This window comes from Aethalodelphis obliquidens, unplaced genomic scaffold, assembly GCF_003676395.1.
Source record: "Aethalodelphis obliquidens isolate GAN/ISIS:26980383/991018 unplaced genomic scaffold, ASM367639v1 scaffold45, whole genome shotgun sequence".
Lineage (NCBI taxonomy): Eukaryota > Metazoa > Chordata > Mammalia > Artiodactyla > Delphinidae > Aethalodelphis > Aethalodelphis obliquidens.
In genome coordinates, this window is record NW_020837989.1 from 8294153 (window position 1) to 8321620 (window position 27468).

Sequence of the window (27468 nt, forward strand, 5' to 3'; positions counted from 1 at the left end):
CACCCAGCAGTCTTCCTGGATGTGGTGAGGAGTTTGGATTGTATTATAAGTACATTAGGAAGCTGTTGGCAAGTTTGAAGTCAGTATCTAATTTATATTTTAATAAGAGGTCTGTGGCTGCCCAGGACTATTGGCTGGGGGTTGGGGGGAGTGTTCAGGAGTAGTTTCTCAGAGCTCTGAGTTGTAATAAGGCTTGATCACTTTGATGACCACCTTGATTTTGATAAAGAGACTGCTCCTTTAGCACTGGGCCTCAGTTTCCCCATCTGCCTAATGGAGCAAGGCCTCAGAGGTCAAGAGGAACTCAGTCCCTACGTTTCTTGAGGTTCCCTACATATTAGAAAATGAAAACATTTCAGAGTTACAAAAGTTATTGTATAAAGTACATGTTTACATTCAACAAATTAATGATTTTAGCGCTGAAATTTGCAATGCAGTGTAATTGTACTATGCACAAGATGATTACAAGATTTATAAAAAGAATTAGTTCCTAGCTTTTCCAGCAGTGAGGTCTGGTAACCAGGCACATTTTCTTTTTTTAAAAAATAAATTTATTTATTTATTTATTTTTGGCTGCATTGGGTCTTCGTTGCTGTGCATGGGCTTTCTCTAGTTGCGGCAAGCGGGGGCCACTCTTCGATGCGGTGCGCGGGCCTCTCATTGCAGTGGCTTCTCTTGCTGCAGAGCACGGGCTCTAGGCTCGTGGGCTTCAGTAGTTGTGGCTCGCGGGCTCCAGAGCACAGGCTCAGTAGTTGTGGCGCACAGACTTAGCTGCTCCACAGCATGTGTGATCTTCCCAGGCCATGGCTCGAACCCGTGTCCCCTGCTTTGGCAGGCGGATTCTTAACCACTGAGCCACCAGGGAAGTCCCCAGGCACACATTTGAAGCTGTGTGACAAACGTTTTCTTCTTTCAATCCTGTCAGTGTAGCTCTGCTCCCGGGTGACCTCGCATCGAGAAAAACATCAGAATTCTGGATTTAGATCCTTTATCCCTTGAATGTGTAGCCTGGGTCAGGAGGCCCCCAGCCCCCACTGATAGGCCCCACTTTGAGCTGCCTGGTTTCTGGTTCTGCTGGGGATGGGTGGGTGGGGGGCAGGGTTTGGAGCTGGGGAGGGTCCAGCCTTCCTCAGCTCAGGGATGGACCTTGACCAGCCCTGGATGGGGATCCCCCTCCTTTGCCTGGGAATCAGCTTTCCTCCCCCCGCCCTGGAGGATATGGAAGGATGCAGAGAGGGAAGAGGAACCGGGGGATACCCCTAAGCCTGGACCAGCCTCCCCTTCCCTAGCCTGTAGCCGCCTTTAGCTGGGGAGTGGAGCTTCTACTCTATGGAAGAAGGATTGGTCTTAATTGCTTTGCTGATGGAAAAGCCACATGTTAGTATTGATCTTGGTTTCTGCAGCCCTTGGAGGACGGCTGGTGATTCCTCTAATGGAGGGGGAAGGGGAGAGGGAAGCTGGCTGCCTGGAGACAGGGCTGGGACTTTCTCCATCCTCATCATCCTCCCTGGTGCCCACCTGCTTTGGAGGGGCCATTCAGAGACAGGGGTTCTAGTCCTGGCTCCGCTTCTGAGTGTCTGTGTGAGTTCCCTCCTCTGGGCCTCAATTTTCCCATTCGGGAATAGGGGGCAGGTGGAGGAGGTGGTGATGAGTCAGGGTGTGGAAAATGGGACAGCACCGGGTTGTTTTTTGTTGTTGTTTTGTTTTGTTTTTTGCCGTGACACACGGCTTGCGGGATCCCAGTTCTCTGACCAGGGACTGAACCTGGGCCACGGCAGTGAAGGCCCGGAATCCTAACCACCAGGCCACCAGGGAACTCCCTGACTTAAGGTTTTAAAGCTTACGCCTGGAGCCTGACTGCCTGAGTACAAAGCGTGCGGCCACTGCTCACCACAGTGTGGCCTTGGGCCAGATACTTAATCTCTCTGAACCTCTGTTCCCTCCTCTGTAAAGCCAGCACAGTGGTAGCGCCATCCTCAGAGGACTGTCATGAGGGCTTACATCGTCTACATTTGCGACTGGCTCCTTTTATATACTGTTTTGTTTTTTAAAATTAAGGCATTAAATACCAAATTGGAGAAAAGCACCAAAAAGGAAATTGCAAAATGCTTAAAATGGGGACAGTGATGCCCATCGCCCAGGGCTGTTGGGAGGACTGAGTGGGGTCACGGGTGTGCTTGCTCTCAGCAGCCTCGGTATCAGAGACCACAGGTGCAGACCCCAAGCAAGGCCTCTCTCCCAGGTGGGCAGGGAAATCCAGGGGATTTGGACAAAAGTCCTGAGAAGCAGGTGGGAGATCTCTGAGTAAGCCCTGAGGCTGCCATGGCCAAGTTCTACCTGCAGATCCTTTGGGGCTCTCTGTGTGCCTGGTCCCACCTCCTCTCACGGGAGGCGGCTTCTGTGAATTAATATGGCCCTTCTCCTGCAGAGAATTCCCACTCCCTTAGAAAGTTTCGTTCATTCAGTCGTTTGTTCTTTCATTCAGTTATTTCTTGAGCACCTACTATGGGCCAGGCATTTGGGTAGATGCCACAGGCACAACAGAGACCAAGTCCTCGTCCTCAAGGACAGCGATCTCCCTGAGACAGAATGGGACGTGCTGTCCAGGGGCCCCGAGAGCACAGAGGAGGAGCCCCTACCAGCTGGTAGTCAGGGCAGGCTGCCAGGAAAGGGCGACATCGAAGGATGGGTAGGAGTGAATGACAGCCGGTGAGGAACAGGTGGGAGGCCGAGAGGGAGCTTTCCAAGCTGAGAGAACCGCGTTTGCGAAGGCTCCAGAGTGGGAGGGCTGAGCAGCGCGTGCCTGGAGAGGTGAAGTTCAGCAGTTCAGTCCGTCTGGGGTGTAGTGTGAGGGGCAGGGCTGGAGGAGGGGCGGCTAGAGCCTGTTGTGGGAGTGGGGATGTTCCAGGCTGCCTGGAGCTTGGCTCTGATACAGGAAAAAGATGCCCCTCGTTTGAGAGCCCTGAAAGCCAAGGGAGGGGAAGGGACTTCTGCGTCACTGCAAACCCAGCCTCCCTCCCTTTCGCTGCAGCCCACTGCCTTCCTGGAGGACACAGAGCCTCTGCCCAAAAGGCAGGCGAGCTTGCCCGGGGCCCAGGTGCTGCCCTGGGAGGTGGAGGCTGTGAGGAGGGAGAGATGGGAAGGGTGGAGGCTCCTCCCTCACCTGGACTCACCTGGGCATCTGTGTTTCAGACCACCAGAAGCTGGAGCGTGAAGCCCGCATCTGCCGCCTGCTGAAGCACCCCAACATTGGTGAGCATGGGGGATGGGTGAGGGGTACAGGTGGGGCCTGGCCCAGCTCCCCGACCTGCCCTGGTAGGTGTTTGTTGAGGGGAGCGGGTAGCTGCTCTCTTCTCGGGGACTGAGGCGATAGAGGCGGGAAAGGGTGTGTCTTGGTTTCCGTGCTCCTCGGAGAGCAGCTTGGTTGTGGGGGGGAAGGTGAAGAAGGGGCCCTTCCTCCCAGCCCACGCTGCCAGCAGCCTCCTTCAGAAAAGCTGTTTCAGGAAAACTCCCCAAGCTCTGAGAGAGACGAAAATAGGCCAAGCTTGGCCTTGACCGGTGCAGCCCACTCCCTAAACCTACCCCCACGCTGAGTCAGCCTGGCTCCGTGGCCCTGCCCACCTGCATAGGCCTGCAGCGCCGGCCTCTCCGAGGCCGGCCCCAACGCGGCCCCTGCCCAGGGTGGACTGAACGCAGGCTGCATGGAGCGGCTGAGCCCAGGGCGGGCAGGATGGCGCTGAAAGAGCACATCGCTACCTGACCTCCCCTCCCCCACCCCTGCACAACTGGGGGGCTGTGTCCCAGCCTGGCAGCGTTCTGAGTCATGGAGGGGAGGGAGTGCAGAGTCTAGATATAGTTCTGTCAGGGAACGGCTGTGTGACTTTGGGTAGGAGCACTACCCTCTCTGAGCCACTTCTCCCATCTTCACAAGGAGGGGACTGTCTGGACCAGCTGGGCATCTTGTTAAAAGGTAGATTCTGGTTGAGTGGGTCTGGATGGGGCCTGAGGTTTTGCATTCCTAACACACTGCAAGGTGATGCCACGGCTGCTGGCTTACCAACCACACTTGAGGAACAAGGTCTAGGTGCTCTGTAAGGAACATTCCAGCTCTGACAGCTACCAAGCCTTCTCCCTCAGGAGGCAAGCATCTCTCTATGTCCAGGGCCCCAAGGGTTAACTTCCCTGATGAAGAGAAGCATCTCCATCTGCTATTTATACCCAGAAGGCACCTCCCCTTTCCCAGTGCCTGGGAAAAGGAGCAGAGCTGTACACACAGCAGCTAGAGGTTCCAGGGCTAGAATCGGAGAAGGGGTGGCAAGGTGGCTGGCGGGGAGCAACCCTGGTTGGATCCTGGCCCCTGACCTGTTTATGACCGTGGGTAGCTCCTACCCTCTCTGGGCCTCCAGCTCCCCAACTGTACAATGGAGGGGGTCATGAGTGGTCTCTGACTATATAATCCCATGGTGCTTAGAAAGGCCATCAGTCCTGGAGGAAGGAGGTGGGGAGTGTGTGTGTGTGTGTGTGTGTGTGTGTGTGTGTGTGTGTGTGCGCGCCCGCGCACGCGTGCGCCACTACACAGTTGCAGCTGTCTCAGGTCAACGCTGCCTCCTCCTTCGCCCGCTCATTCCCAGCTCTAAAGGGGAGGAGTAAGTTATGGGCTCTGGGGCTGACAGACTGCAGCTCAAATCCTGGGTTTGCTGCTTAATTGCTGTGTGATCCATGACATGTTGTTTAACTGCTCTGAAGCTCAATTTTCTCATCTGGAAAATGGAAATGATACATAGTTTGTAGGATTATGATGATCACATAAAGCATAGTACAATAACAACCCCCCGTAAGTGCTTTATTATCGTTAAGCTGCTCCACTTTTTCTCAGCCTATACCCTCCCACAGAGCAACCTTACCTGGAGTCTTGCCTCTTGCCTAAATCTTCATATGATTCTCATTCCTTTGAGCCATGAAGATTTTGAGTCGTCAGTTTGGGGCATTATATATAACACAGTGGTTTAGAGAATGGAGTTTGTAGTCAGACACACCTGGATTCAAATCCCAGCTCTGCCTTTTTAAAAATTTATTTATTTTATTTATTTATTTTTGGCTGCGTTGGGTCTTCGTTGCTGTGTGCGGGCTTTCTCTAGTTGTGGTGCTCTTTGTTGTGGTGCACGGGCTTCTTATTGCAGTGGCTTCTCTTGTTGCAGTGCACGGGCTCTAGGCGCATGGGCTTCAGTAGTTGCAGCACGTGGGCTCAGTAGTTGTGGCTCACGGGCTCTAGAGCACAGGCTCAGTAGTTGTGGCGCACGGACTTCGTTGCTCCGTGGCATGTGGGATCTTCCCGGACCAGGGCTCGAACCCGTGTCCCCTGCATTGGCAGGCGGATTCTTAACCACTGCACCACCAGGGAAGTCCCCCAGCTCTACCTTTTATATGGTGTTTGAATTTGGGCAGGCTATGAAGCTCTCAGACTCAGTACCCTTCTCTGTGAAATGAGGATAATCATGCTACTCACTTTCTAGAACTGTTGTGAGGGTTAAGTGAGATATTGTAAGTCAAGCACTTAGCACAAGCCTGGCAGGTGGTAAAATCTCAGAAATGGCAGCTATCATCTTCATCATCGTCACTGAGTCATTTACTCCATTTGTTCACCTGATGTCAAGGGCATCCGAGGCCCCACCATGTGCCAAGGCCTCTGCTAGTCTCTGCGGAAGAAATGAGGATGGGGGCGATTGCCCTGGTGGTCCAGTGGTTAGGACTCCTTGCTTCCACTGCAGGGGTTCCGGGTTTAATCCCTGGTCAGGGAACTAAGATCCTGCAAGCCGTGTGGTGCAGCCAAAGGGAAAAAAAAAAAAAGAAATGGTGGGGAGGGGGTGGGGGTGACTGATGGACAGGGACGTGGAGAGCAGAGCTGAGATCCAGAACAGGAAGACACTCAGAGGAACTTGAAGCTATTGTTAGGGCTGGAAGTGTCCTTGGAGGGTACCGCTTCCTGAGCCTCCAAGCATCTCAGTTCAAAGTAGATTGGAATCTGCCCAAAGAAGTGCAAAGAGGTCCAGATGTGGATGCAGAACCTGAGAAGTGGGTCCGTGCCCAGAGAAACTAGGCTGAGTCCTATTCAGGCTGCTTGGTGAGTCCAGCCAAGGTCACTGGCTGCTGCCTGTGTATGGCCACTGCCCAGCCACACACAGGGCACTAGGTCAGGGAGGTCCCTGGCTCAGCACAGGTGGGTCCAGCTGTGCTACGCACAAAGCATTTACCTCCTAGATCCTGCTTCGGGGAGGACAATACTCTATTCTCTGTACCATTAGCACCTGCTGTTGAGGCAGACCCGCCCCTGAACCCCAAAGGCCGCCCCAGGGAGCAAGAGACAACATGAGAGTTTAGCAGGTGATTTGGGGTGGCCAAGGGAAGTGAGGTTAGTCAGTGATGAAGATGATGATGTCTTCATTTATTAAGTTCTTCCTAGTGCCAGGCACTGTGTTGAGTGCTCTACGAGCATCACTGCATTAACTCCCCACACCAGTCCAGTGCAGTGGTATTAGCACTGCTGCTAGAAGAGGAGGCTCAGAGAGGTTATGTAATTTGCCCAAAGTTACACAACTTCTAAGAGGTGGAGCCGGAAGGCAAACCCAGAGAGTCTGACTGCAGAGCCCATGTTCTCAGTCCTTCTGTGACTATCAGGCGCTATCAGGAGTGTGCTGTTGGGGGGCGGGGCAGTGGCCAGGGGGTCAAATAGACCCTTCAGTTTCAAAGAAAACAATGGTAACTGTTGGAAATAGGACAGGAGTGTCAGAAGTTCACGAATCCAGCTACACAAATGAAAACTAGGTTACAGATTTGTTTGCTCTTTGACAAGCAGTGACAGCATAAATCAATGAGCACACACATGCCAGTCTCCCCACCAGGAGATGGGACTGTCACATAGGCCATGGCCCTTGAATCCTTGCCTCTCTTGGGCTCTGGGTTGAGTTTTCCCTGAGGACAGCTTCCATCCACGGGAGGCGAGGTTTTGTGTGTGAAAACAGCACTGAAATGAGGAGTCCTGTCTCCTGAGCTCTGAGCCGTGATGCAGCCATCTCTCGGGGATTGAAGCCAACTCCAGTATCATCCCGCAGGTGGAGGCCGGAATCCAGCCCATATCCCCCTCACCTGGCTGAGCAGAGGGCCAGCCTTTTACAATCAGCACAAAGGCACCATCTGAGCTACAGGCAGCTCTGGATACGCCCCTCGGCCCTGCATTCTGTCCATTTCCCTGAGCCCTGAGGACCTTCTCTAAAAGGGGCTGAGGCTCCTGGCCAGAGGGTAGATCTGGAACCCCAGTTTTCTTGGAGCTCCTCTGAAATGGCTGTTGACCCAGTTCTAAAAGCTCTTTTTGAGACGGTTCTGGATGTAGCTTGGCTTCTCAGAGCTTCTCACACTCAGGAAAGAGGAGTTAAAACACCTGAGCAGAGTAGACGGGAAGGAGTCTGCTGCCCAAGAATCCTCTTGGAGGAAAGGGTGTTTTTCAAAACTTTGCCCTGATACACTGTTAATGCAAGTTAATGGTAGATGAATGAGAAGACTAATAATTTTAGAGGTATCTCCTATAACCTCAGCATCTAGAGCTAACATTGATGATATAGGCTTCCATGTAATATCTGATATCTGTACCTTCTCAAGTACATCTAAACATATTACCTCAGGTCAGGTTTCTTAGAAGCAGAGCCTGAGGCAGGGATTCAGGTGCGTGTGGTTTACTGAGGGTGTGCTCCCAGGGGAAGCCTGTAAGGGATGGGGTGAAGCAGGATGGAGGGAGGGGAGGGAACTGAGCAGAAACGTGGCCTCAGGTCAAGTCTAACTCTGACCTGGTCCCAGGTGGAGGGTGCAGTGGGGAGGCCTCTGGAACATAAACATCTGGAGTTGTCCCTCCTTGAGGAAAGGAGACTGGCCTTTTGCACAGACTCTGACTCCCCACATTAGTCCATCATTGGCTGAAGGCTATAGGTAACCATGTGGGCAAGGTGGCTCCGTCAGCAGTGCGCTATTCTCCAGAGAAGGAGGACAGCTGTGTGTGGTAAGGCAACCCACTGCAGGATGGCTGCACCATCTTACTAAAGGGGGTCTGGACAGGGCACCAATGTACAGTTGTCAGATTCTGCACTCAGAAAATACAGGATGCTCAGTTCAAAACACATACATTTCAAAAGTCAAGCCTATCTTTGCTTTGAAATGCATTAACAAATTGAAATAGGTTAAAGGATGAAGGGATAGATAGAAATATAATAAAGTAAGTATAATAAGACATTAATGATAGAACCCAGGTGGTGGGTACTTGGGTATTCACTTGACTCTGTTTGAAATTTTTTTTTTTTTTTTTTTTTTCTGTACACGGGCCTCTCACTGTTGTGGCCTCTCCTGTTGCGGAGCACAGGCTCCGGACGCGCAGGCTCAGCGGCCATGGCTCACGGGCCCAGCCGCTCCGCGGCATGTGGGATCTTCCCGGACCGGGGCACGAACCCGCGTCCCCTGCATCGGCAGGCGGACTCTCAACCACTTGGCCACCAGGGAAGCCCTGTTTGAAATTTTTTATAATAAAATGTTGATAAATAATTAAAGCAGGATTATATTATATGTACTCTCAGGCTACCTGCTTTCTAGTTTTGCCTTAAGGTAGTTTAAAAACATTTTTCAGGTGCTCGCTTCGGCAGCACATATACTAAAAACATCTTTCAGTCATTATTTATAAATATATATCATTTAAGATTTTTAAAAGACATTTTATTTAAATTTGTGTCCCCTTCATCCTCCATCTCTGATCCTCCTCTCTGTAGACACACTCTGGGGTATTTAATGCCTGCTTCTCCAAACTTTATATGCCAATGTGAGGGCCACAAGCTCTTTCGGGGGCTCGGTATTGAGTCAGAAATACACGTACATGGCAGGAATTCAGATGGCACTGGGGCTTACAGAGAAAAGTCACAACGACCCACAACCCCAGCTGTCCCAATTCCCCTCCTCAAGGCACCCTCAGCGCCCACATCTCTGTATCCTTCCAGAGAGACTTATGCCGTACGCAAGCTGAAATACATCCTTTCAGAAAAGGACTATGCATACTGCTTTGCTCTTTGCTTTTTCACCAAACAGCATAATTTAGAGACGATTCCACACCAGCAGATACGTAACTGCCGCATTATTTTAATAGCTGTGTAATTTTCCATTGTGCAATGTACCGTAATTCTTTGAGCCCACACCCCCCTCCACGGCCATTTTTAAGTTGTGGTGCAGGGAAGGACATGAACTTGTCCTGGGAGAACTTGTCCTTGGCTGGCAGGGTGTGGGACCCTGACCACAGAGTCAGCCCCAGGCCTTGGGCCCCCTTTTTTTTTCCCAGAAGCTCAGGGAGTAATTTGGAAGCTCTGGGCTCCTGGGAGCTCTGCCTTTGTTCTTGGTAAATGAGGTATGAAGAGATGTCAGTTTCTCAGCAGCCAGAACTGAGGGACCAATGTCATTCCCCCCTCCACCAGCTCTGCTGTCACCTCAGACCCGGAAGCAGAGCAGGGCCATTAGCACAGGGCCAGCACTGAGTAAACATCGATTGTGTGCCTCGTGGAATTCTCACAAGAAGGCTGCGAGTCCAGGGGTTTCATTCTCATTGTCCAGGCAAGGAAAGAGAGGCTCAGAAAGGGATAGCAATTTGGCCAAACTCACACAGCTAGCATAGTGGCAGAGATTTGAGCCACAGGTCTTTCCATGACACTGGCCTTCCCAGCAGGGAAACTGAAGGTTGCAGTGGGAAGGGGACCAAACTTTGACCAAAGCAGGAGTCTTTAGTCTTTAAGCCCAGGCATCTTTTGGGGATGCCTGATGTCAGTGACCCTTTGTTCATATGTATTTGTCAAGGCACCTGGCAACTGGCTTGTGCTCCGTGACTTTCGGAGAAACTGAAATGTTGGCTATTTGAGGGGTGAGAGGGAGGCTCGGGGTGGGAAGCCCTGTGTCCTGCGTAACCAGCTGCCTTGGCCCCTCCTACAGTCCGGCTCCACGACAGCATCTCCGAGGAGGGACACCATTACCTGATCTTTGACCTGTGAGTCTGGCCCCATCCTGGGATGTAGAGTGGGGATGGGGACAGCCTTGGCAGGGATGACCTCACTGGGTCTCTTGGCCTGAAGAGTCCACATGCCTCCTAGGTTGGGCTGAATTACCTCTTCTGATACAGAGTTTCCCAAAACACGGTAGGCCTGCCACCTGAGCAGTGCAGGCTGGTTTTCCTGACACACCAACAAACACTTTTAACTTCCATCATCGTATATTTAGTTTCGTTTCTATTTGTGGCCAGTGATGCTGGTCTTCCATTTCTAGTGGTGATATAAAGTTTCCTTTTGGAATAAATTTAAAGTTTTTAAAGCCAGTCAATTGAATGAAAAGCAAACATGAACTGAGAGGTCTCAGTGGCTCCCGATCTCATGGGTAAAGGACAATACTTGAGACAATGGGGGAGTCTGTGCATGTCAGGGTGGGGGGATGTGCAGCGGGGCTATAGGAAATCTCTGTACCTACTGCTCAATTTTGATGTGAACCAAAAAATTCGTTCACAAAAAATTTCACCACGTTCACCAAAAATTTAGCTACCCCCTCCCCCAAAAACTAGTCTATTAAAAAACAAAAAAGCTCCAGTCATTGGGTTTCCAAGAGCCTAATGAGTCATAATGACGTGTTCTGAGTATCTCACCCCCAGTTCTAACCTCAGCCTGGCTCTCCCCGAGGGTGGATGGGAGAGAGGTCAGTGGAAGGGTGGGCTGGAAGTCAGGAAGGGGGTTGTAGTGGGGAGCACCCCTGTGGCTTCTGGGGCCCCTCCCTTTGGGCCAGAGGTTCTGAGGTCCCTGGGCCCCACTCTTAGCTTCCTGGAGACTTTTCCAAAAGACGTGGCACCTGGGGCCTCTGTGGGTGAGTGACTCTGTGCCTGTCTCTGCAGCGTCACCGGCGGGGAGCTGTTTGAAGACATCGTGGCCCGGGAGTATTACAGTGAGGCAGATGCCAGGTGAGTGCCAGGTGCAGCCTGGCAATGGTGCCTGGGGGCAGGGCACTCCCTCCTGCTGGCTCCCCAGGGGAGGCCCGCCCTCACGCCCTGCCCCCTTCCTCTCTCTCTTCAGTCACTGTATCCAGCAGATCCTGGAGGCCGTGCTGCACTGCCACCAGATGGGGGTGGTACACCGGGACTTGAAGGTGAGCGACCCACCTGAGGGTGCGGCTCACCGGGAGCCTGCCCCTCCATCCCCTGCCCTTCCCTCCACCTGCAGAGCCAGGGGTACTATCAGAACCCCGTTAGCTTCCCTGGATTGGGCTGGGTGGGGAATATCTCCCCCACTCTTCAGATGAGGAAACCGGGCTCAGGGAGGTGGAGCATCTGGGCTGGGGACCCAGGTTTCCCGATTCCCAGCCTCAGGTGCTTTGTGCCAGGTGAGAGGCAGCTAGGCCACCAAGGCTGGCTCTGGTGGAGTCCAAATCCCAGCTGGGCCACTTTCTAGCTGCACTGCCTCAGCTTCCTTATGGTGGGGGTTGTCATAGCAACCTCATTACAGGGTTGCTGAGGATGTCAAAGGAGACAGCACAGGGCTTCCCTGGTGGCGCAGTGGTTGAGAGTCCACCTGCTGATGCAGGGGACACGGGTTCGTGCCCCGGTCCGGGAAGATCCCACATGCCGCAGAGCGGCTGGGCCCGTGAGCCATGGCCGAAGCCTGTGCTCCACAACGGGAGAGGCCACAACAGTGAGAGGCCCGCGTACCACCAAAAAAAAAAAAGGAGACAGCACAGTGCCTGGTACACAGACACGTTATCAGTCTTGCTTCTGGGCCTCTGAGGGGAGTGGTGAGGTAGGAAAACAGGCTTTGGGGCCCTCCACGTCCTCCCTCTTCCCACTTGAAGGAGATGGACTGGACTAAGCAGATGTGGAGTCTAAGCTTGACACCAGCTTCACGGCCTCGCCCGGTCAGCACATGCTTCACGGTGGTCCTCTGCTGGGCTTCAGGGCATCAGTGTGTGGTAGCTGCATAACACCACCCCCATTTTGCAGAGCAGGAAACTAAGGCCTAAAGAATCCAGGGGATTTGCCCGAGAACAGGCAGTTCAGTTGTGCCTGAGCTAGGGCTGGAGCCCTGGGCTTCTGACCCCAGATCCCATGCTCCCGGTGGGCTGGGACCAAAACGCCACTCACTGCACCTCCTGCTTCTGCAGGTTGCCTAACCCTTCTAGGTGACTCTGCCAGGTGTCCATCAAACCTCTGCTTTTTGACTTTCAGTGACTATGAATTCACTTCTTATGGGGTAGCCCCTTGAACTACTAGGAAATGCTCCTTCAATCTTTCCCACTGTGGGGCTTCGCCTGTGAACCCCAGGTCTACCCTTTGGGGCCACACAGAGGTCAGGCCTCCTGCTCAGAGCACCCTGGAGGCACGTGAGTGGCTTTGTAGCAGTTCCTCAGGCTTCTGCGGGCTGTTCTCCTCCATTCCCCCCTAGGATGGGATTTCCAGGCCTTCCTCATCCCGGGTACCCTCTCTGGGCATCCTGCAGTCAGTCCAGGTCCCTCTTTGGGGTGCAGTGCTCTGACCAGAACCCCTGCTCACCTCTGACTGTCACGAGCCATCTGTGGCTCTGCACCTGAGCCCAGGTGAGCTCCCAGTGTCTCAGTCTAGACCCGCAGGCAAGTGTGCACGCAGAGAGTCTCTGGTCAGACTGCAGGGCAGGTTTCCCCGAGGGCCTGTTCCCATTATAACCATAGCCCCTGCATGAGAGGAGGAACAGGGAGAGGCAGCACAAATTTAGGCCATTCCGGATAGATTAATTAGTGGCGCATTCATCAAATCAGGGCAGGACAGCTACTGAGACCCAGGACGTGTTGGGAACACTGTCCCCAGAGGACCAAAGAGGCCTTAACGAGGGGCAGAAGGAGCTCTACTTGTTTGCATCCTGCCTAGTTTGGGGCAGTGAAAGGTCAGGTGTGGGACTCCTCGGAAGTCCCAGTAGGGAAGGGGGTCAGAAGAAACTAGTTGTCTTCAGGGACTCGGAGCCCCCGCTCTTCCTCCCCAAACAAAAAATATGAGCACTGATACTTATCAAGCATTTGTAGTCCGCTGCGAAGTGCTTTACAGGGACTATCGTAGTTAATCCATATGCCACCCCACGAGGTAAGCATTATCCCCACATTTTGGAGAGGAGACTCAAGCTCAGAGAGGTGAAAGAATTTGCCTAAGTTCCACAGCATAGAAGTGGCAGCACTGGGAACAGAAGCTAGGGCTTTCTAACCGAAAAGTTCCTACTTTTAATACCTCTCTGCCCTGAGGAGGGGGATTTCCTGTCTTCCAGACCCAGCAGAAGATGACAGCCTTCATGCCCCACAGGCCAGGTGGCACATAGGAGGCCCCACATCTCTCAGCCTAGAGTGGTTCAGAGCACGGCTCTGGAGCCAGACTATGCCTCGATCTGGTTCTATCGGTTACTAGCTGTGTGATCTCAGTCAAGTCACTTAACCTCTCTGAACCTCAGTTTCCTCATCTTTATACATGTGATAAATACTTAAGTGCCTGCTATGTGCCGCCCACTGTTTTAGGTGCTGGTGATACATTGGTGGACAGAACACATAAGAAACTCATATTGTACAGAGGTGACGGATAATGAACAAGCACATAGACAGATGGGAAAACACATTAGAAATTGTGATGAGATCTATGAAGGTAACAACAAGGAGCTAAGACAGAAGATACCTGGGGACTCCTCCTTTAGATAGAGTAGCCACGGAGGGCTTCTTGGAGGGGGTGACATGAAGGTGAGAGCTGGATGATGAGAAGGAGCCAAACCTGTGACGCACGGAGGGAGAGCAAATCAGGCAGGGGGAGCAGGAAGTGCAAAGGCCCTGAGGTGGGAACAAGCGTGGCTGTTTCAGGGGATGTAAGAAGGCCACTGTGGATAATGGAGATAATAATGCTTACCCCAAAGGGTTGTTGAGATAATAAATGGAATGATGTATGCAAAACCCTGAGCCCAGGGGCTGGCACATAGTGGAAGCACAATAAATTTTGCTTCTTTTTCCTTATTGTGGTGATGGCTGTTTCCCCGCTGCCCCACCCCCACCTCAGCCCCAGAACCAAACTCTGAGGGAAGGGGAAGGAGGGGTTGGCAGGTTGAAGAAGGGTCTTCCTATTGCAGAAGGTGGAGGGCTACAGTGGGGTAGTCCCCTCTCTGGGAAGCTCAGGGTTCTGTGTTTGGGGCTGGGGGTGGGGGGTGGGCGGTGTGCCTCTGGGTCGCTCAGCTGCTCCTCCTGTAAGCCCAGAGCTGCAGAGGTGAGGTTCTGAATCTGTTCACTGTCCTCTGGCTTTTTCCTCTCCCCCTTTCCCTCTTTTCTCTGGTCCTGGGAAGCCGGAGAATCTGTTGCTTGCCTCCAAGCTCAAGGGCGCTGCAGTGAAGCTGGCAGACTTTGGCCTGGCCATAGAGGTGGAGGGGGAACAGCAGGCATGGTTTGGTGAGTAGGGGCAGGGGATGTCAGGGGTATTGGGGGCCAGCCTTGAGTTGACACGTCAGCCGCTAGGAAGCCTCTGCCCCAGCAGAGGAGGTGGCTATTGCCCCATCTGGGGCTCAGGGAGCAGAGCCCCCCTCCCTGCAGCTTCTGAGTCAGTGGGGGTCACCCACCCTAGCTCCCTGGGGGCCTGATGCAGGGACATGGTTGTCATTAAAACAGTATGTGAAAAAAAAAAAAAAAAAAACAGTATGTGACTTCTTCACACGCACATCCGGCACTGTTGGCTAGGGGCTTCCGTGAGTTCCCCTAACAGCCTGGGGGCTAGATTATTATCCTGATTTTACAGATGAGGAACAGAGGCTAAGAAACTAAGAAAAGTTGTCAAGGGAGATGAAAAGAGGTAGAGCCAGGATTTAAGCTCAGACGATCCAGTGTGCTCTGAGATTTTGGCATAATTGAGTCCTTTCAGCTATCTGGGGTTACTTTTTAGTGGGAAATGTTGATCAGTGGTTAAGAGCCAGAGCTCTGGGTTCAAATCCTGACTCTGTTACTTACAAGGTATATGATTTTGGGTGAGTCATTTCACCTCCCTGAGCCTTTGTTTCTTTATCTATAAAATGGGGATAATAATAGTATGTTCCTTGGGGTGGTGTGAGGATTAAATGAGATCAGGCGTAGAAAGTTCTCAGCCCTGCTGAGCACACACACTCATTAAATAGGAACTATTGTCACAATGACTCGTTAAAGCATTTTGGGTGTCCATGATTTCAACGAATCCTCCCAACAGTGCTGGGAGGTGTTTAAGATAGGAATCCCTAATCCGTTATTCATGGATGAGGAAACTGAGGCTCAAAAGAAAAAGAGACCTACTTAAGTGACTTAGGGCAAAGCCAATGTTGGGGACAGGCCTTCTGCCATCCCAGGACCAGCTCCTGGAAGGGGTGGGGAGTGCATGAGGGTTCAGCTCAGCCTGGACCTGACAGGCAAGGACATTTCACCTCTAGAGCCACCAGCAATTGATTGGTAGTGGTTGCCAGGAGCGTTGTGCTAGACGTTTGTGACTCTGAGGCAGGACCCTGGGATGGATCAATGACTCTGCCGTGAGGCTCTCGGTGCTGGGGGTGCGTGGTGACAGGTATACTCCGTCCTCGTCCACCTTGGTCTAGAGTCGTTGGTATCATACCAGGCCAGGGCTCCCAGCCTTTGGCCGGCTCTGGGGGCAGGGGCCATTTTCCCCATCTCCAGGGCAACCTCATCCCTCTTCCAGCAGGATCTTGTTCCGGGTTACTTACTTGCCAACCTCTCTGTGTATGTCTGCCTGTCTGTGTGTCTGGGGAGCAGGGTTCGCAGGAACACCCGGATACCTCTCCCCAGAAGTGCTGCGGAAGGACCCGTACGGGAAGCCTGTGGATCTGTGGGCCTGTGGTGAGTCCATCCAAAGGCCCCTTAGTCCTCCTGGCTGCCTGACCCTCTGGTGCCCTGTCTCTCCTTTCCCATCGTTCTCCTCCCCACCGCCCGCCCCCATCACTACTCCTCATGAGGCTGAAGGTCTACTGGTTCTCTCCTCAGGGGTCATCCTGTACATCCTGCTGGTTGGGTATCCCCCGTTCTGGGATGAGGACCAGCACCGCCTGTACCAGCAGATCAAAGCTGGAGCCTATGATGTGAGTGTTGCTCCTGTCTCCAGCCTCCCTGTCATCCCCTGGGCCCCATCCAGTGAGAGCCAATGTCCAGTGAGGCCAGAGACCCGAGGATGACCCTGTCCCACCCTCCCAGCCCATTTAGGCCTCCTGCCACTCTCTAGCTACGGGATGGGGATGGGGTGAACAGCAGGTAGAGCCTGAGGGCTGACTGGGGCCAGGCCATGAGCTGGCAGTGCCTAATGACTTGGGCATTTAAGGGATGGGATTTAGTCCATGGGGCCCCAGAGGGCAGAAGCAGCACCAACGTGGTGTGAGAGGCCAGGGGGCAGGCCCCAGGAACCAGGTTCTCTCTCTATGTATAGAGAGATAGATACATACATAAATATATAGATATATGTACACACACATACACACATATTATATATTGTATATACAAATAGTAATAATAACTAACACATATAGCAGTCTTCTAAATGCTTTCTATATATTACTCCAGTTAATCCTCACACCAGTCATGACACAGATACTATTGTTACCCCCATTTTACGGATAGGGAAACTGAGGCACAAAGAGGTTAAATAAATGCCCAGACCACTTAGCTAAGAAACGGTAGAGCTGGGATCTAAACCCGGGCAGTCTGGCTCTAGTGTCCATGCTTCTAACAACCCAGCTGTACTGCTTTTCTGCATGGCTGATGCCTATTGAGCTATATGCTACGTGTTCTATATCGTATTCAATCCTCACAACATCTCTCGGGGTCCCATGACTTGCCCAAGCTCACACAGCCCAGGAGGCAGAGCCAGGACTTGAACCCAAACTTCTGATTTTGAAGTCTGGGCTCTACCCACTGTCTGGCTGCTTTGCACAGAAGGCACAGCTCCAGAAGGGCAGAGGGAGGCCTCCTTTCCCCGGCCGTTGTTCTGATCTGTCCTGGGGTCAGGGGACCCTGCGCCATTTCCTGGTTGTGGACGCCCGAGTAGAAGGACACTAGGACCCCTGCCTGCTCCCCTGCCAGTCAGGGGCTGGGGGATCGCAGGGGTGGCCTGGGGTAGGCTGGGCAAACCTGGCCCCTCTGCCCCTTCCAGTTCCCGTCACCAGAATGGGACACCGTCACCCCGGAAGCCAAGGATCTGATCAACAAGATGCTGACCATCAACCCATCCAAACGCATCACGGCCGCCGAGGCCCTCAAGCACCCCTGGATCTCGGTGAGCTTCCTCAGCGAGGCCCCTCCTGGGAGCCCCTCCAGACCTCAGGAATAAGGCCCCTGTGAAGGCCTGGCCCCTGCCTCTGGGCCTGAGGGCCCAGCACGGGGCCGACGGAGCTTAATCCAAGAGACACCGGCCCCACTGTTGTTCTCAGGGGCAGAGTGGCAAGTGGGAGGTCTTTTGGGTTGGCACAATGACTGGGGGTGTTACTGGCTTTGAATGTCCATTGCCAGGATTTTTTTTTTTTTTTTTTTTTTTTTTTGCGGTACGCGGGCCTCTTACTGCTGTGGCCTCTCCCGTGGCGGAGCAAAGGCTCCGGACGCGCAGGCTCAGCGGCCATGGCTCACGGGCTCAGCCGCTGTGCGGCACGTGGGATCCTCCCGGACCGGGGCACAAATCCGCGTCCCCTGCATCGGCAGGCGGACTCTCAACCACTGCGCCACCAGGGAAGCCCCGCCAGGATGTTTATACCATCCCCTAGAACAAAAAAATCATCCCCCCAAGATGGCAACCACATCCATAGGATACTCTGGAGGGGGAGGGAGGGCTTGCCTTCCGCTCACAGACCTCTCCCCCACTCCCTTCAGCACCGGTCCACCGTGGCCTCCTGCATGCACAGACAGGAGACCGTGGACTGCCTGAAGAAGTTCAACGCCAGGAGAAAACTGAAGGTAACAGCAGGTCCTCACCCTCCATGCCCCCCGGCTGTGGGAGTAGCTTGGCCTGGGTCTCTGCAGTGGCCAAGAGACCCGCTCACTAGTTCTTTCCTTTGTTGAGTCAACAAGTGTTATTGAACGCCGGCTGCCTGGGCTGGGCAGTGAGCAGCGGTGAGGACAGACGAGTGATGGAGACGTTATGGGGCAGTGGTGAGTGCTGTGACCACATGCCCTGAGGCTGTGGGAGTGCATAGCAGGGCCATGGAGCAGGCCATGGGAAGGATCCCAGGAGCCTTCCTGGGCAAGTGTCATTTCAGCTGAGATCCCGAAGGATAAGCAGGTATTAACAGTATAGAGACAGATTGGGCAGATGTTCCAGACACAGAGAAAGGCCTGTGCAGAAGTCTGGAGGCGTGAGCATGACCCCTTAGGGGGACTGCAAGTGCTTCGGCGTGGCTGGGAGAAGTTTCCGGGGGTGACATGGGACTGGGCAGGAGACCGTGGTGGGGGTGAGAGACCCAGCTGCCAAGCACTGGAGAGGAGTGGCCGAGGGACTAGACAGGGGCTGTGGCTCCAAGGAGGCCACATTGTGGCCCAGGTGGGCCCTAAGCTGCCAGCCACTCAGCAGGTCTGTGTGTTCTCAGGGCCGTGACACCTCCTGGCCTAGACCTTGCCAGGGACCCCGTGAGCAGGTAGGAAGGGCAACCAAGAGGTCCCCAGCTGGTCGGGACAGAAAAGCCATCCACATGCTGAGTGACAGATGCTGAGGCCCTGGCTGCTTCGGAACCTCCTCACCAACTGCTCCCAGGCCTGGCGTGGTGGCTCAGGACGGGGACAGGGGCCAACGGGGTGCTGGCCAGCATGATGCCAGGAGAATTGCGTCTCACCCCCAACCCCGCAGTGAGAGCTGTCGCAGAAGAAGTCTCAAAATGTCAGAGTCAGGGAGTCTTAAAATCATGGACTGTCAGACCCAGAGAGTGTTCAAATCAGACAGCAATTAGAACCAGGAGGGCCACTGGTCCCCAGCCCCTCCATTGACAGAGGAGGGTTTTTCCTCATTAACCCAGTGTTCCAAACCCAGGAGCCACAGAGGGGCGAGCTAGTACTGGAGTGAGGAGCTGAGTGCCCTAGGCAGAGGGTGGAGAGACGGGGGGGACCAAGGGGTGCAGAGTCTACTGTCCTTGCCCCGTCAGGAAACTTCCTTGGCCTTTAGGAGCCCCACGGACAGGTGTCCCGGACACAGCCACCAGCTCTGGCCAGGCCGGTGGAATCTATTAATATCTACTCCTAGGATGGCCGTGTACCCAGAGCAGTGCCAGCTAAGGCCTAGCTCACCCCTGCCTCACCCTTCTCCAGGGAGTTGGGGGTGGTCTCGGGGCTGTGGGGTGAGAGAAACGGAGGAATGGACGGCAAGGGGCAGAAGGCTTTGGCTTTGTGTCTGAATGGAGCACCTGCCTCTCCTTCCCCACTCCCCTTCCATCTCTCTGTCTCTCCTCTCTGCCCTCACCTCCGGCCTCCTCTCCCCCAAACCCCCTCCTCTTATCTGTTGCAGGGAGCTATCCTCACCACTATGCTGGCCACCAGGAACTTCTCCGGTAGGTGCTAGGACCTCAGATTTCCAAATACATCCTGCAGGAGGTAGGGGCATTGCCGTATGGGGTATCTGGTGCCCTCAGGCCAGAGGGCCTGGAGAGAGGGGGGCTGTAGGGGACCCCGTGACTGGGGACTTAGCTCACCTGATGCAAACCTGCAGAAGTAAAGGTCAAAGGTCATCCAGCCAAGGGCCCACCAGGAAGGGTTAGAGGTTAAGTCTGGCTCCCCCACCTCACAGCAGTGCTGGGGTTCTCAGGCTGGGCCGGCCAGAGGGGAGGGCCTCACAGATGTCAGGGTCCAGGTCCAGGAGGGACTGGCCCAGGCCCAGGGAGTAGCAGTATTCCTGTTCCCCACAGTTATGAAGCAGCGCCCTGCTTTCACTCACGTGGTCTTTGTGACAAGGTGATCGCCATCCCTGTTTTCTGAGTGAGGAAACAGAGGATCAGGAAGGTACACTCTGACTTGCCCCAGGTCACACTGTTAGAGGGAGGCCTTCAGTGCAGTTGTGACCAGACCCAGAGCAAGTGCCTTACCAGGCTGGGTCACCAAGGAGTCCAGGGTAGGAGGCTTTGGCCTCGGCCTGGGCTGGTTCAGGCGGGAAATGCCCAGTGACCTGTGGCATGTGGCCCCGAAGACAGGAGGGGAGGGGATTAGCATCAGGGCTTAGCAAGAAGCTCCCCTGGGCATGTTAGAGAGTGCCACGGCCAGCGTCCGCCAGAGGCTGCTCTCTGGGGAGCCCGGGGCGGCGGATGGGGCAGTTGAGCAGATACAGCAAGGCTCACCCGAGGGACCCTCTGGTTGGGGCAGCTAGAGCTGCTGCGGCACGTGGCTGGCTCCACCGCAAGGGGTCGGCTCTGGGAAGCTACAGCCCTGGCATTGCTGAGAGGGTCCACCTGCACATTTAACCCCCTGGGAGAATGAGACCCAGGGCTGGGAAGACCCTGCAACTTCAGATTCGAGCTTTCCCTACCACACCGGACTGCCTTCCCACGCTCTCCCCAGACAAGGATCCTGCAGTTCCTTAAACTGAAAGCTGAGCCACCCAGGCAGTCAGAGTCTTTTTTTAACAACTGAAGTGCCCCTAGGGAACTCTAGAGCTCACAAAACGGAGCCCATGGCTTAGTCTCTCTCTCTCCCTCTCTCTCTCTCTCTCTCTCTCTGTCTCTCTCTCTGTCTCTCTCTCTCTCTCTCTTTCTCTCTCTCTCTCTCGATGTGCTTGGGGGCACCAGTGGTGTTTAACAAATTTTTTCTGGCAAGAGTTTCCAGCACTTAAAAACCAGGAGATTTCATAGCAAATCCCAGATTACTGACTTCTCTTGAAAATCAGAATATGTGGCTTCACGGGACCCACAGTCCCGTAATAGTGGGCTGGAGCTGAGAGGGGCCTCCTTGGAGGCTTGGGGGGCAAGTCCTCTCCCTGCTGCTGTGCATCCTGGTCTAGCTCACAAAGCCCATGATGATGGCTGGCCGTTCGTCTCGGCTTTGGGATCCAGAGGTACTCCCCCAACCCCACCCCTGCCTGGCTTTGCAAGAGGGAAATTTTGCAAGAGGGAAAAGTTGCATGAGAGCCTGAGAGGGGTCATGGGTGGAAATGTGAGGATGACTGGGGAGCTGGAGCAGCCGTGAGCCCCAACCCTCCAAGCCTCTGGGGCATCAATGTCCAGTACCACCCCTCCTCCCCAGCTCGCTCTCTCCAGGCCACCAGGAAAAGGACTTACAGTGGCTACCGTTTACTGAGCATCTACTGCATACCCGTCAAGTGCTGTGCTAAGCACTTTATAGATACTGTCTGCTTTAACTTAAGGCCATTGGCTTGAGGTTTGAAGCAGCCAGGTGTCAGGCTGCACAGGGCTGGTCATCGATCCCACTTCCTGACTGATGCCCTCTCCAAGGGCTCTGACCAAGAGGTGAGAAGGAAGGGAATGGGAAATGACAGGTGGGGCCTCCCTGAGAGCTGTTGCTCTGCTTTTCCCAGCCACCAGGGACACAGCCAGCCCCAGTGTGGGGCTCTGGTGTTTGAGGGTAGGGAGGCCTCTGCAGGGGATGGGTGCTCTGGTAGGGGTGGGCCCCAGAGCGGGGGCATCTGCTTCTTATCACCAGCAAAATGCTGCTTCGCAGCTGTCCAGAGTGAGTAGGCAGGGCTGACACATGACCTCTGCGGCAGCATGGGGCTAAAATTAGAGCCGGCCGGGGCGGGGAGGGAGCGTCCAGCCCCGGGCTGGGCAGCCGGGCCTCCAGGTTGGCCACTACTAGCACGGGTGGTGACCAGGATCTGGAGGGAATCCCCAGACTGAAACAGCAATCCCACGGTCCTGGGACACATCGGGCACCTCCCTCAACCCATGGAGCCAGAGGGTCACACTTGAGACTGCTGAGAACCCAGGCCCACTCCCACCCAGCGGGCCACCGGCAGACCCAGGGCCGCCCAGGAAGGAAGAAGAGGGAGGGGAGGAGGTCTCCCCACGTCGCTGCTCCGGCTCTGTGCCCTCCGCTGCCCGTGGATGTTGCTCTTCCTCGCCCTGTGGGCCCTGGTGCCCTGCCTGGTGTTGGTAACCCTCTACTTTTTCTCCTCTGCAGGCGGGAAGAGTGGAGGAAACAAGAAGAACGATGGTGTGAAGGTAAGTCCCGGCCAGCACGGCAGGGTCTGCCTCTGACAGCGTTTCCGCCCACAGGGCCCGGCTTGCAGGGCTGGGACAAGAGGCCAGGCCTTGCCGATGGTGTTCTGGGCAGATGTGCTCACCCGTGCAGCCTGACATCCCCAGACCCGGACCTGGGCTACGGTGCCCACCCTCCCACCAGGATTGGCGGGGGGCAGGCGGGGGAGGGGAGGGTTGAAAGAGGGTGGGAGAGGCAGGTGGCCTGGGGTTGGGGTGGGCATGAGGGCCGGTCAAAGGAGATTTCTGCGGTTCTGGAGGACTGGTGAGTGAGTGGGTGCAAAGAAGGGACAGAGATGTCATGAGGGGTGACCTCCTCCTTCCCGAGTGTAGGCTGGCTGGAATGGGCCCCTGACCCGGTGCACGCCGCCCCAGTCCAGCCTACAAAGCCTGCAGGGGATGGACAGCCAATCCTCTCGGCTTTGACACCCAGAGGTACCCAGCCCCATCGAGGCCTGCGGTTCAGTGCTAAGAATCCCCTCCTCTGCCCGGCCCAGGCCTGCCCTGTCCCCACCCCTGACGCCCGAGCTGCTTTCCTCCACACCCCACCGACCCCTCCCTCCCTCCTCTCTCTTCTCCCTCTGCTCTCTGGGGCCTTGTCCCCTACTTTCTGCCTGGTCCCCTACTCTCTGCAGCTCCCTCCTCCCCTGCCACTGGCTCGCCTTGCGGACTCTCCTCTCTCGAGACCCTGCCTTTTTCTGGGCTCAGAGCCCTGCCTGGCCAGGGGCCCAGGGCTGGGCTGTGCCCAGGACGCTGGAAGGTGTGGGATGCTTTCCAAACACAGCCACCCAGGTGGGCTGGTGGCTTCGTGGCTTGGTTTGTAGTGGCATTTAGGGTCTCAGGCCCCTGGCTTTGGTCTGCCGGTGGGGGGGTGGTATGGGAGGGGATCTGGGCTGTCTGCCTGAGGCCAGGATATGGCCCTCCTCTCTGCCCTTGGCCCTCTGGGGGCTTGAGTTTCCCCATAGGTACAGTTGGAGGGGGGAGGGCTGTGAACTCCATGATTTCCAAGATTTCCACTTTAAAAACAAACAAACAAGAAAAAATCATTTTCCCTTCTCATCTTGGGTGCTTGAGGAATATGTAATTATTTGGTTATCAGTCAAAGCCAGTGGTTTACAAATGGAACTCCTTGGAGCCCAAAGGTTCTGGGGAGGTACCTCTGGCAGCAGATGGGGAGGGATTGGAAGGGGGAGACCAAGCAGAGAGGATTGGGGGCTTCTCACACCCACTTCAGCCTGAACAGCTCCATGGACCAGCCATCGCAGTGGTTGAGAGAGCCTGGGTGAGCTTTCAGCCCATTATTTGAATCTCCTGAGCCTGTGTTTCCTCATTCAAGCAACGGGTGAGCCGGGTTTCCCACCTCCCAGGGCTGTCTGTGAGGATGAACTAAGATACTGTGCATTGAGGACTTAGCATGGTGCTGGCGTGCGATACATGCTCATGAGATGCTAGTCAGTAGTAGTATCTTTTCTGCTTTATGTGTTGGACTTTCGGGTAAGATTTCTCTTGAAGTTTGCTCGAGAAAATACTTGGAAAACACAGATCTAAAGCCAGCCCAGTTTATGCAGTTGACACACATCCATCCCCAGTGCTGTAATGGAATCCAGAATTGAGTTTTGGCTTACCTGCTGTTTTGGGTTACCCATGAGTCACCCCCCTCCCCTCCCAATTTGTAAGGGTGATGGAGGGATGTGCAACTTGCGGGGGAGGGGGGTAGGCTTGGAGCAGCTGGGGCTCAATCTGGCCCTAGTGTGTAGACACTGGGGGTACTGGGTCCCCTGGGGAGAATCATATTTGGGGGATATGGGGCAGAGGTCACAGGTGCTAGTGGGCTGGGGCCCAGGTAGGTGGAGGAGGAGGGGCTGCGGGAGGGCTGCCGCCGTCTGCTTGGCGCTCGGGTGTAGCCCTGGCAAAGCCCTGGTCAGGGCCTCCCTCAGGCTGGGTCGTGGGACGAAGCTCTTGTCTGGCTCCTCTCTGGGCAAGGCCAGGAGGCGGAGGCTGTCTGAGGGCAAGGGCATCTCGTAGCGTGGCAGGGCTCTGGCTGGTCACTGCAGGGCCTTCCAGTGGGCACAGCTGAAGAAACTGCTGCTGCTTCCTGTAGGACAGGACAGACCCTGAGTGACTTCTCAGGGTGGCCTGGGTGTGGAGGAAGAGACACTCAAAGGCTATTCCTGGCCCGACCCTTTCTCTGCAGCTCAACCTCCTCCCCTTCTTGGGATGGAGGAGCGGGGACATCCAGCCGGAAGACGGGAGTAACCCAGGGGGATTTGCCCAGGATTTGGGGAGCCCGGCCTGCAAGAGGAGGGAGGTCCATTCATGTTTTTACTATGACTGAAACTGGACCTCAAGTCAAGAAGCCAGGGGTTTGAGCCTGGGCCCCACTGTTCCCTCCCTTGGGGACCTGGGCCATCAGTTCCGTCATCTGTGCAAGAGGAGAAGCGCTGTGTTCAGGGAGGCTGGTGAGAGGCTCCCGCCTGGGTGGGCCTGGTGGAGTCGCACCGTGATGCTCCCGTAGCCAACATGTGCTCGGCCAAAGCAGGAACTACAACTTGGTCCCTAGAGACAGACCACTGATTCCACCTGGGGCTTGACTGAAGAAGCAGTGATCGGTTCCAACGCTGGAGGAAAAACTGGCGGGTTGGAGTTCAAGATATGACACAATACTGTACTGTATGGGCTTTTAAGGGCTTTTCAAGGCTAACTTTGACCATCCTCTGTTTCTACCGTCCCTGCCCACCTTAGAACCATGCTCTTCACGTGGTTCTAAGAGATGTGACTCTCCTTTTGGTGACAGTTCACTTTCTAAATGAAACTAACACGCTGATTGGTGTAGGGTTCTTATTAGTATCATCATCATTTTGTGATTCAGGAAAATCGAGTCTTTCTATTACCAAGAAGCGATGCCCCCGGTCCCAGCCACTCCTAGGCCTCTACTTTCATGAAGAGGGGCTGACCGCTCCCACCCCTCAACCCCACTCACTGCCCCCTGTTGGTGTCCCATCCGTGCGTCCTGACCCCTCTCCCCCATGTCCCATCCTGTCACTGTGCGTCCGAATTTGATGCAGTCTCTGCTCTGTGTTGCCTCCTCGTGTCCCGCCTGGAAACTCCTGGCCCTCACGCTGCTCCTCAGGTTTCCGCTGACAGCCGAGCTGTGTGGGCCTGTCCCCTCCAACACACACTGTGCCTGGCCCGGCTCCAGCCAGGAGTGAGGCCAACGCTAGGAGGACAGGGCAGGGAAGAAGGGGCTGGCTGCAGGCTGCTGCCTTGCCGGAGTCACACTGCCCGGGCCAGCTGGGGCAGAGGCAGGGGCTGTGAGCACTTACACTGGAAATGCCCAGTGAGCCACCTCCATGCAGAGGCCCTGGATGGAGAGGACAGGATAGGATCTAAGGCTCCTGGCGCTCAGAGGCTCCTGGATCTTGGAGTCAGAAAGCCCAGACTTAGACCTGAGGACACTTGGAGAATATCCAGTGCCTCCCACTGGCAAAGGCCTGCCCGGAGGCATCTCAGGTCTCCCCTCTGCTCCCCACACAGAGCAGCAAGGGGAGAGCCTCCTGGCCTCTCAGATGTAAGTGCTTCCAGGATAAGCATTTGAAGAGCCGTCAGGCTGTGGGTACCTGGACAGAGGAGAGGGCCTGCACTGGGGGTTCCAGCCTCTTCTTTGCTAGTAGCTAGCTGAGCGACCTTGGGTGGATCGCTGCCCGTCTCTGGACCCCAGGTTCTTGTCTGCTCAATGCAGGTGTCGGTCTTGGCCTGTAACCTCCTATGAGTGTGAGTCTTTAAGACTCCAGGCTTAGAGCTGAAAGAAGGAGAAGACAGTCTACATGTTCCTCTCTCCTTCCCTTGGTTCCACAGTTGATTATACAGGGGAAATGACAAATCCCCCCAAAGCTAGAATAGGCTGAATGGCAAGGCCCAAAGACTCGAATTCTGGGCTCAGCTGTGCGTCTGCCTTTGCCGCAGTCTCTCTATCAGCATAAAGGAGCCGAATAGGCCAGTCACTGGGAAGCTGTGGGCACAACCAGGACTTCTGAGGCCACTTAGAGGAGTGGTTCCCACACCTGTCTCTGCTTTGGAATCACCTGGGGATAGTGTTTAAAATAAAGACGCCCAGGCCCCAGCCCAGACCTAGTTATCAGACTCCTTACAGGGGGTCTGGTTATGTATATTTTGGACAAGTTTCCTGAGTGACTGTGACACTCAACCAAACTAGGAGTGGGGTCTTTCCAGCAGAGACACAGGAGGAGTCTAGGAGGAGACATTGGGCCTCATCTCCAGACCCGAGCACCTTGTTGTCCTTCAAGAGCTTAGGATTCTGGAGGCCTTAGGCGCCGGGTATCTGAGACCCAGGATTTGCCTCCTCCATCTGAACTTGGCATAGGGCGAGCCCTGATCCAAGAGAGGCTTAGCCCGCAGCTCGATGGTTGGATTGTTGAGACCCAGGCAGCTGTGCACGAGGCCCCAGAACGCTAGGCTGAGAGAGGCCTGGCCCTGCCAGGTCAGCTGCTGCTGGTGGCCCTGACTCCTTGTCCCAGTGCCATTGCCGGCAAGGGACCACAGAGGATGACCCCGAGGCCCATCCTCCTTCCACCCCTCCCCTGTTGTTCGTTCCTCGGCTCCCTGCCGTTTTCACGCTGTGTCTTTTCCTGTCCCATCTCTTCTCCTTGTTTTTCCAGAAAAGAAAGTCCAGTTCCAGCGTTCAGTTAATGGTGAGTGTCTGCCGTCTCCCAAACGCCGGTAAATCCTGGGCCTCGAACCCTCGCTCCTGCCTCGCTCCTGCAGGCTACACTGGGAACCCGGGCGGGGAGAGGGTGCTCAGGGTGTGCTTGGTACGTGTGCCTCGTGTGACAATATGTGTGTTGTGTGTGCGTGTTGTTGGCGTGTTTCTGTTGACACCTCCAACTCCATGACCCAGGCCAGCAGCCTGCTGGTAGACCTGAGAACTCCCTCAGCTGTGAAGGTTGCCTTGAAGCCCATCTCACATCCAGCCCGTGGCTTCTCGCTTCGCCTTGCCCTCTGCTCTGGAGCTCAGCTCAGGACTTGGTTTGTGTCAGTTGTGGCCACTGGGGGGCTTGGTTTGGCCGAAGTAGCGGGCGCCGTAGAGGCCCTTCTTGAGCTTCTGTGAGGCTACCCAGGGCCTGCCGGTGGCAGAGGAGCCACCAGCCCCTGCCACCGTCTAGGGGTTCCTGCGGTGGCATGGTGGCCCACGTCCCTCTTCTTCTGATTCCAT

The 27468-nt window shown here is 54.9% G+C and overlaps 1 protein-coding gene across 7 annotated transcripts in view; it reads left to right on the forward strand.

The window, feature by feature from the left end:
• CAMK2A (calcium/calmodulin dependent protein kinase II alpha) overlaps nt 1–27468 on the forward strand; it is a 66103-nt gene that overhangs the window by 21521 nt on the left and 17114 nt on the right. For 5 of the 7 annotated variants that reach the window (XR_003427724.1, XM_027081575.1, XM_027081578.1 and 2 more), the window contains exons 3-14: nt 3193–3252; nt 10006–10060; nt 10949–11014; nt 11127–11199; nt 14385–14487; nt 15826–15909; nt 16054–16148; nt 17213–17335; nt 17923–18006; nt 19544–19586; nt 22162–22202; nt 26915–26947. Coding sequence is in view for 6 of the 7 variants with exons in the window: in XM_027081575.1 (XP_026937376.1) it covers nt 3193–3252; nt 10006–10060; nt 10949–11014; nt 11127–11199; nt 14385–14487; nt 15826–15909; nt 16054–16148; nt 17213–17335; nt 17923–18006; nt 19544–19586; nt 22162–22202; nt 26915–26947 (860 nt within the window). In the remaining variant the exon portion in view is untranslated. Of the gene's footprint in view, nt 1–3192; nt 3253–10005; nt 10061–10948; nt 11015–11126; nt 11200–13578; nt 13703–14384; nt 14488–15825; nt 15910–16053; nt 16149–17212; nt 17336–17922; nt 18007–19543; nt 19587–22161; nt 22203–26914; nt 26948–27468 lie in introns of those variants that run through there. The other 2 variants (XM_027081577.1, XM_027081580.1) reach the window with 2 other exon arrangements.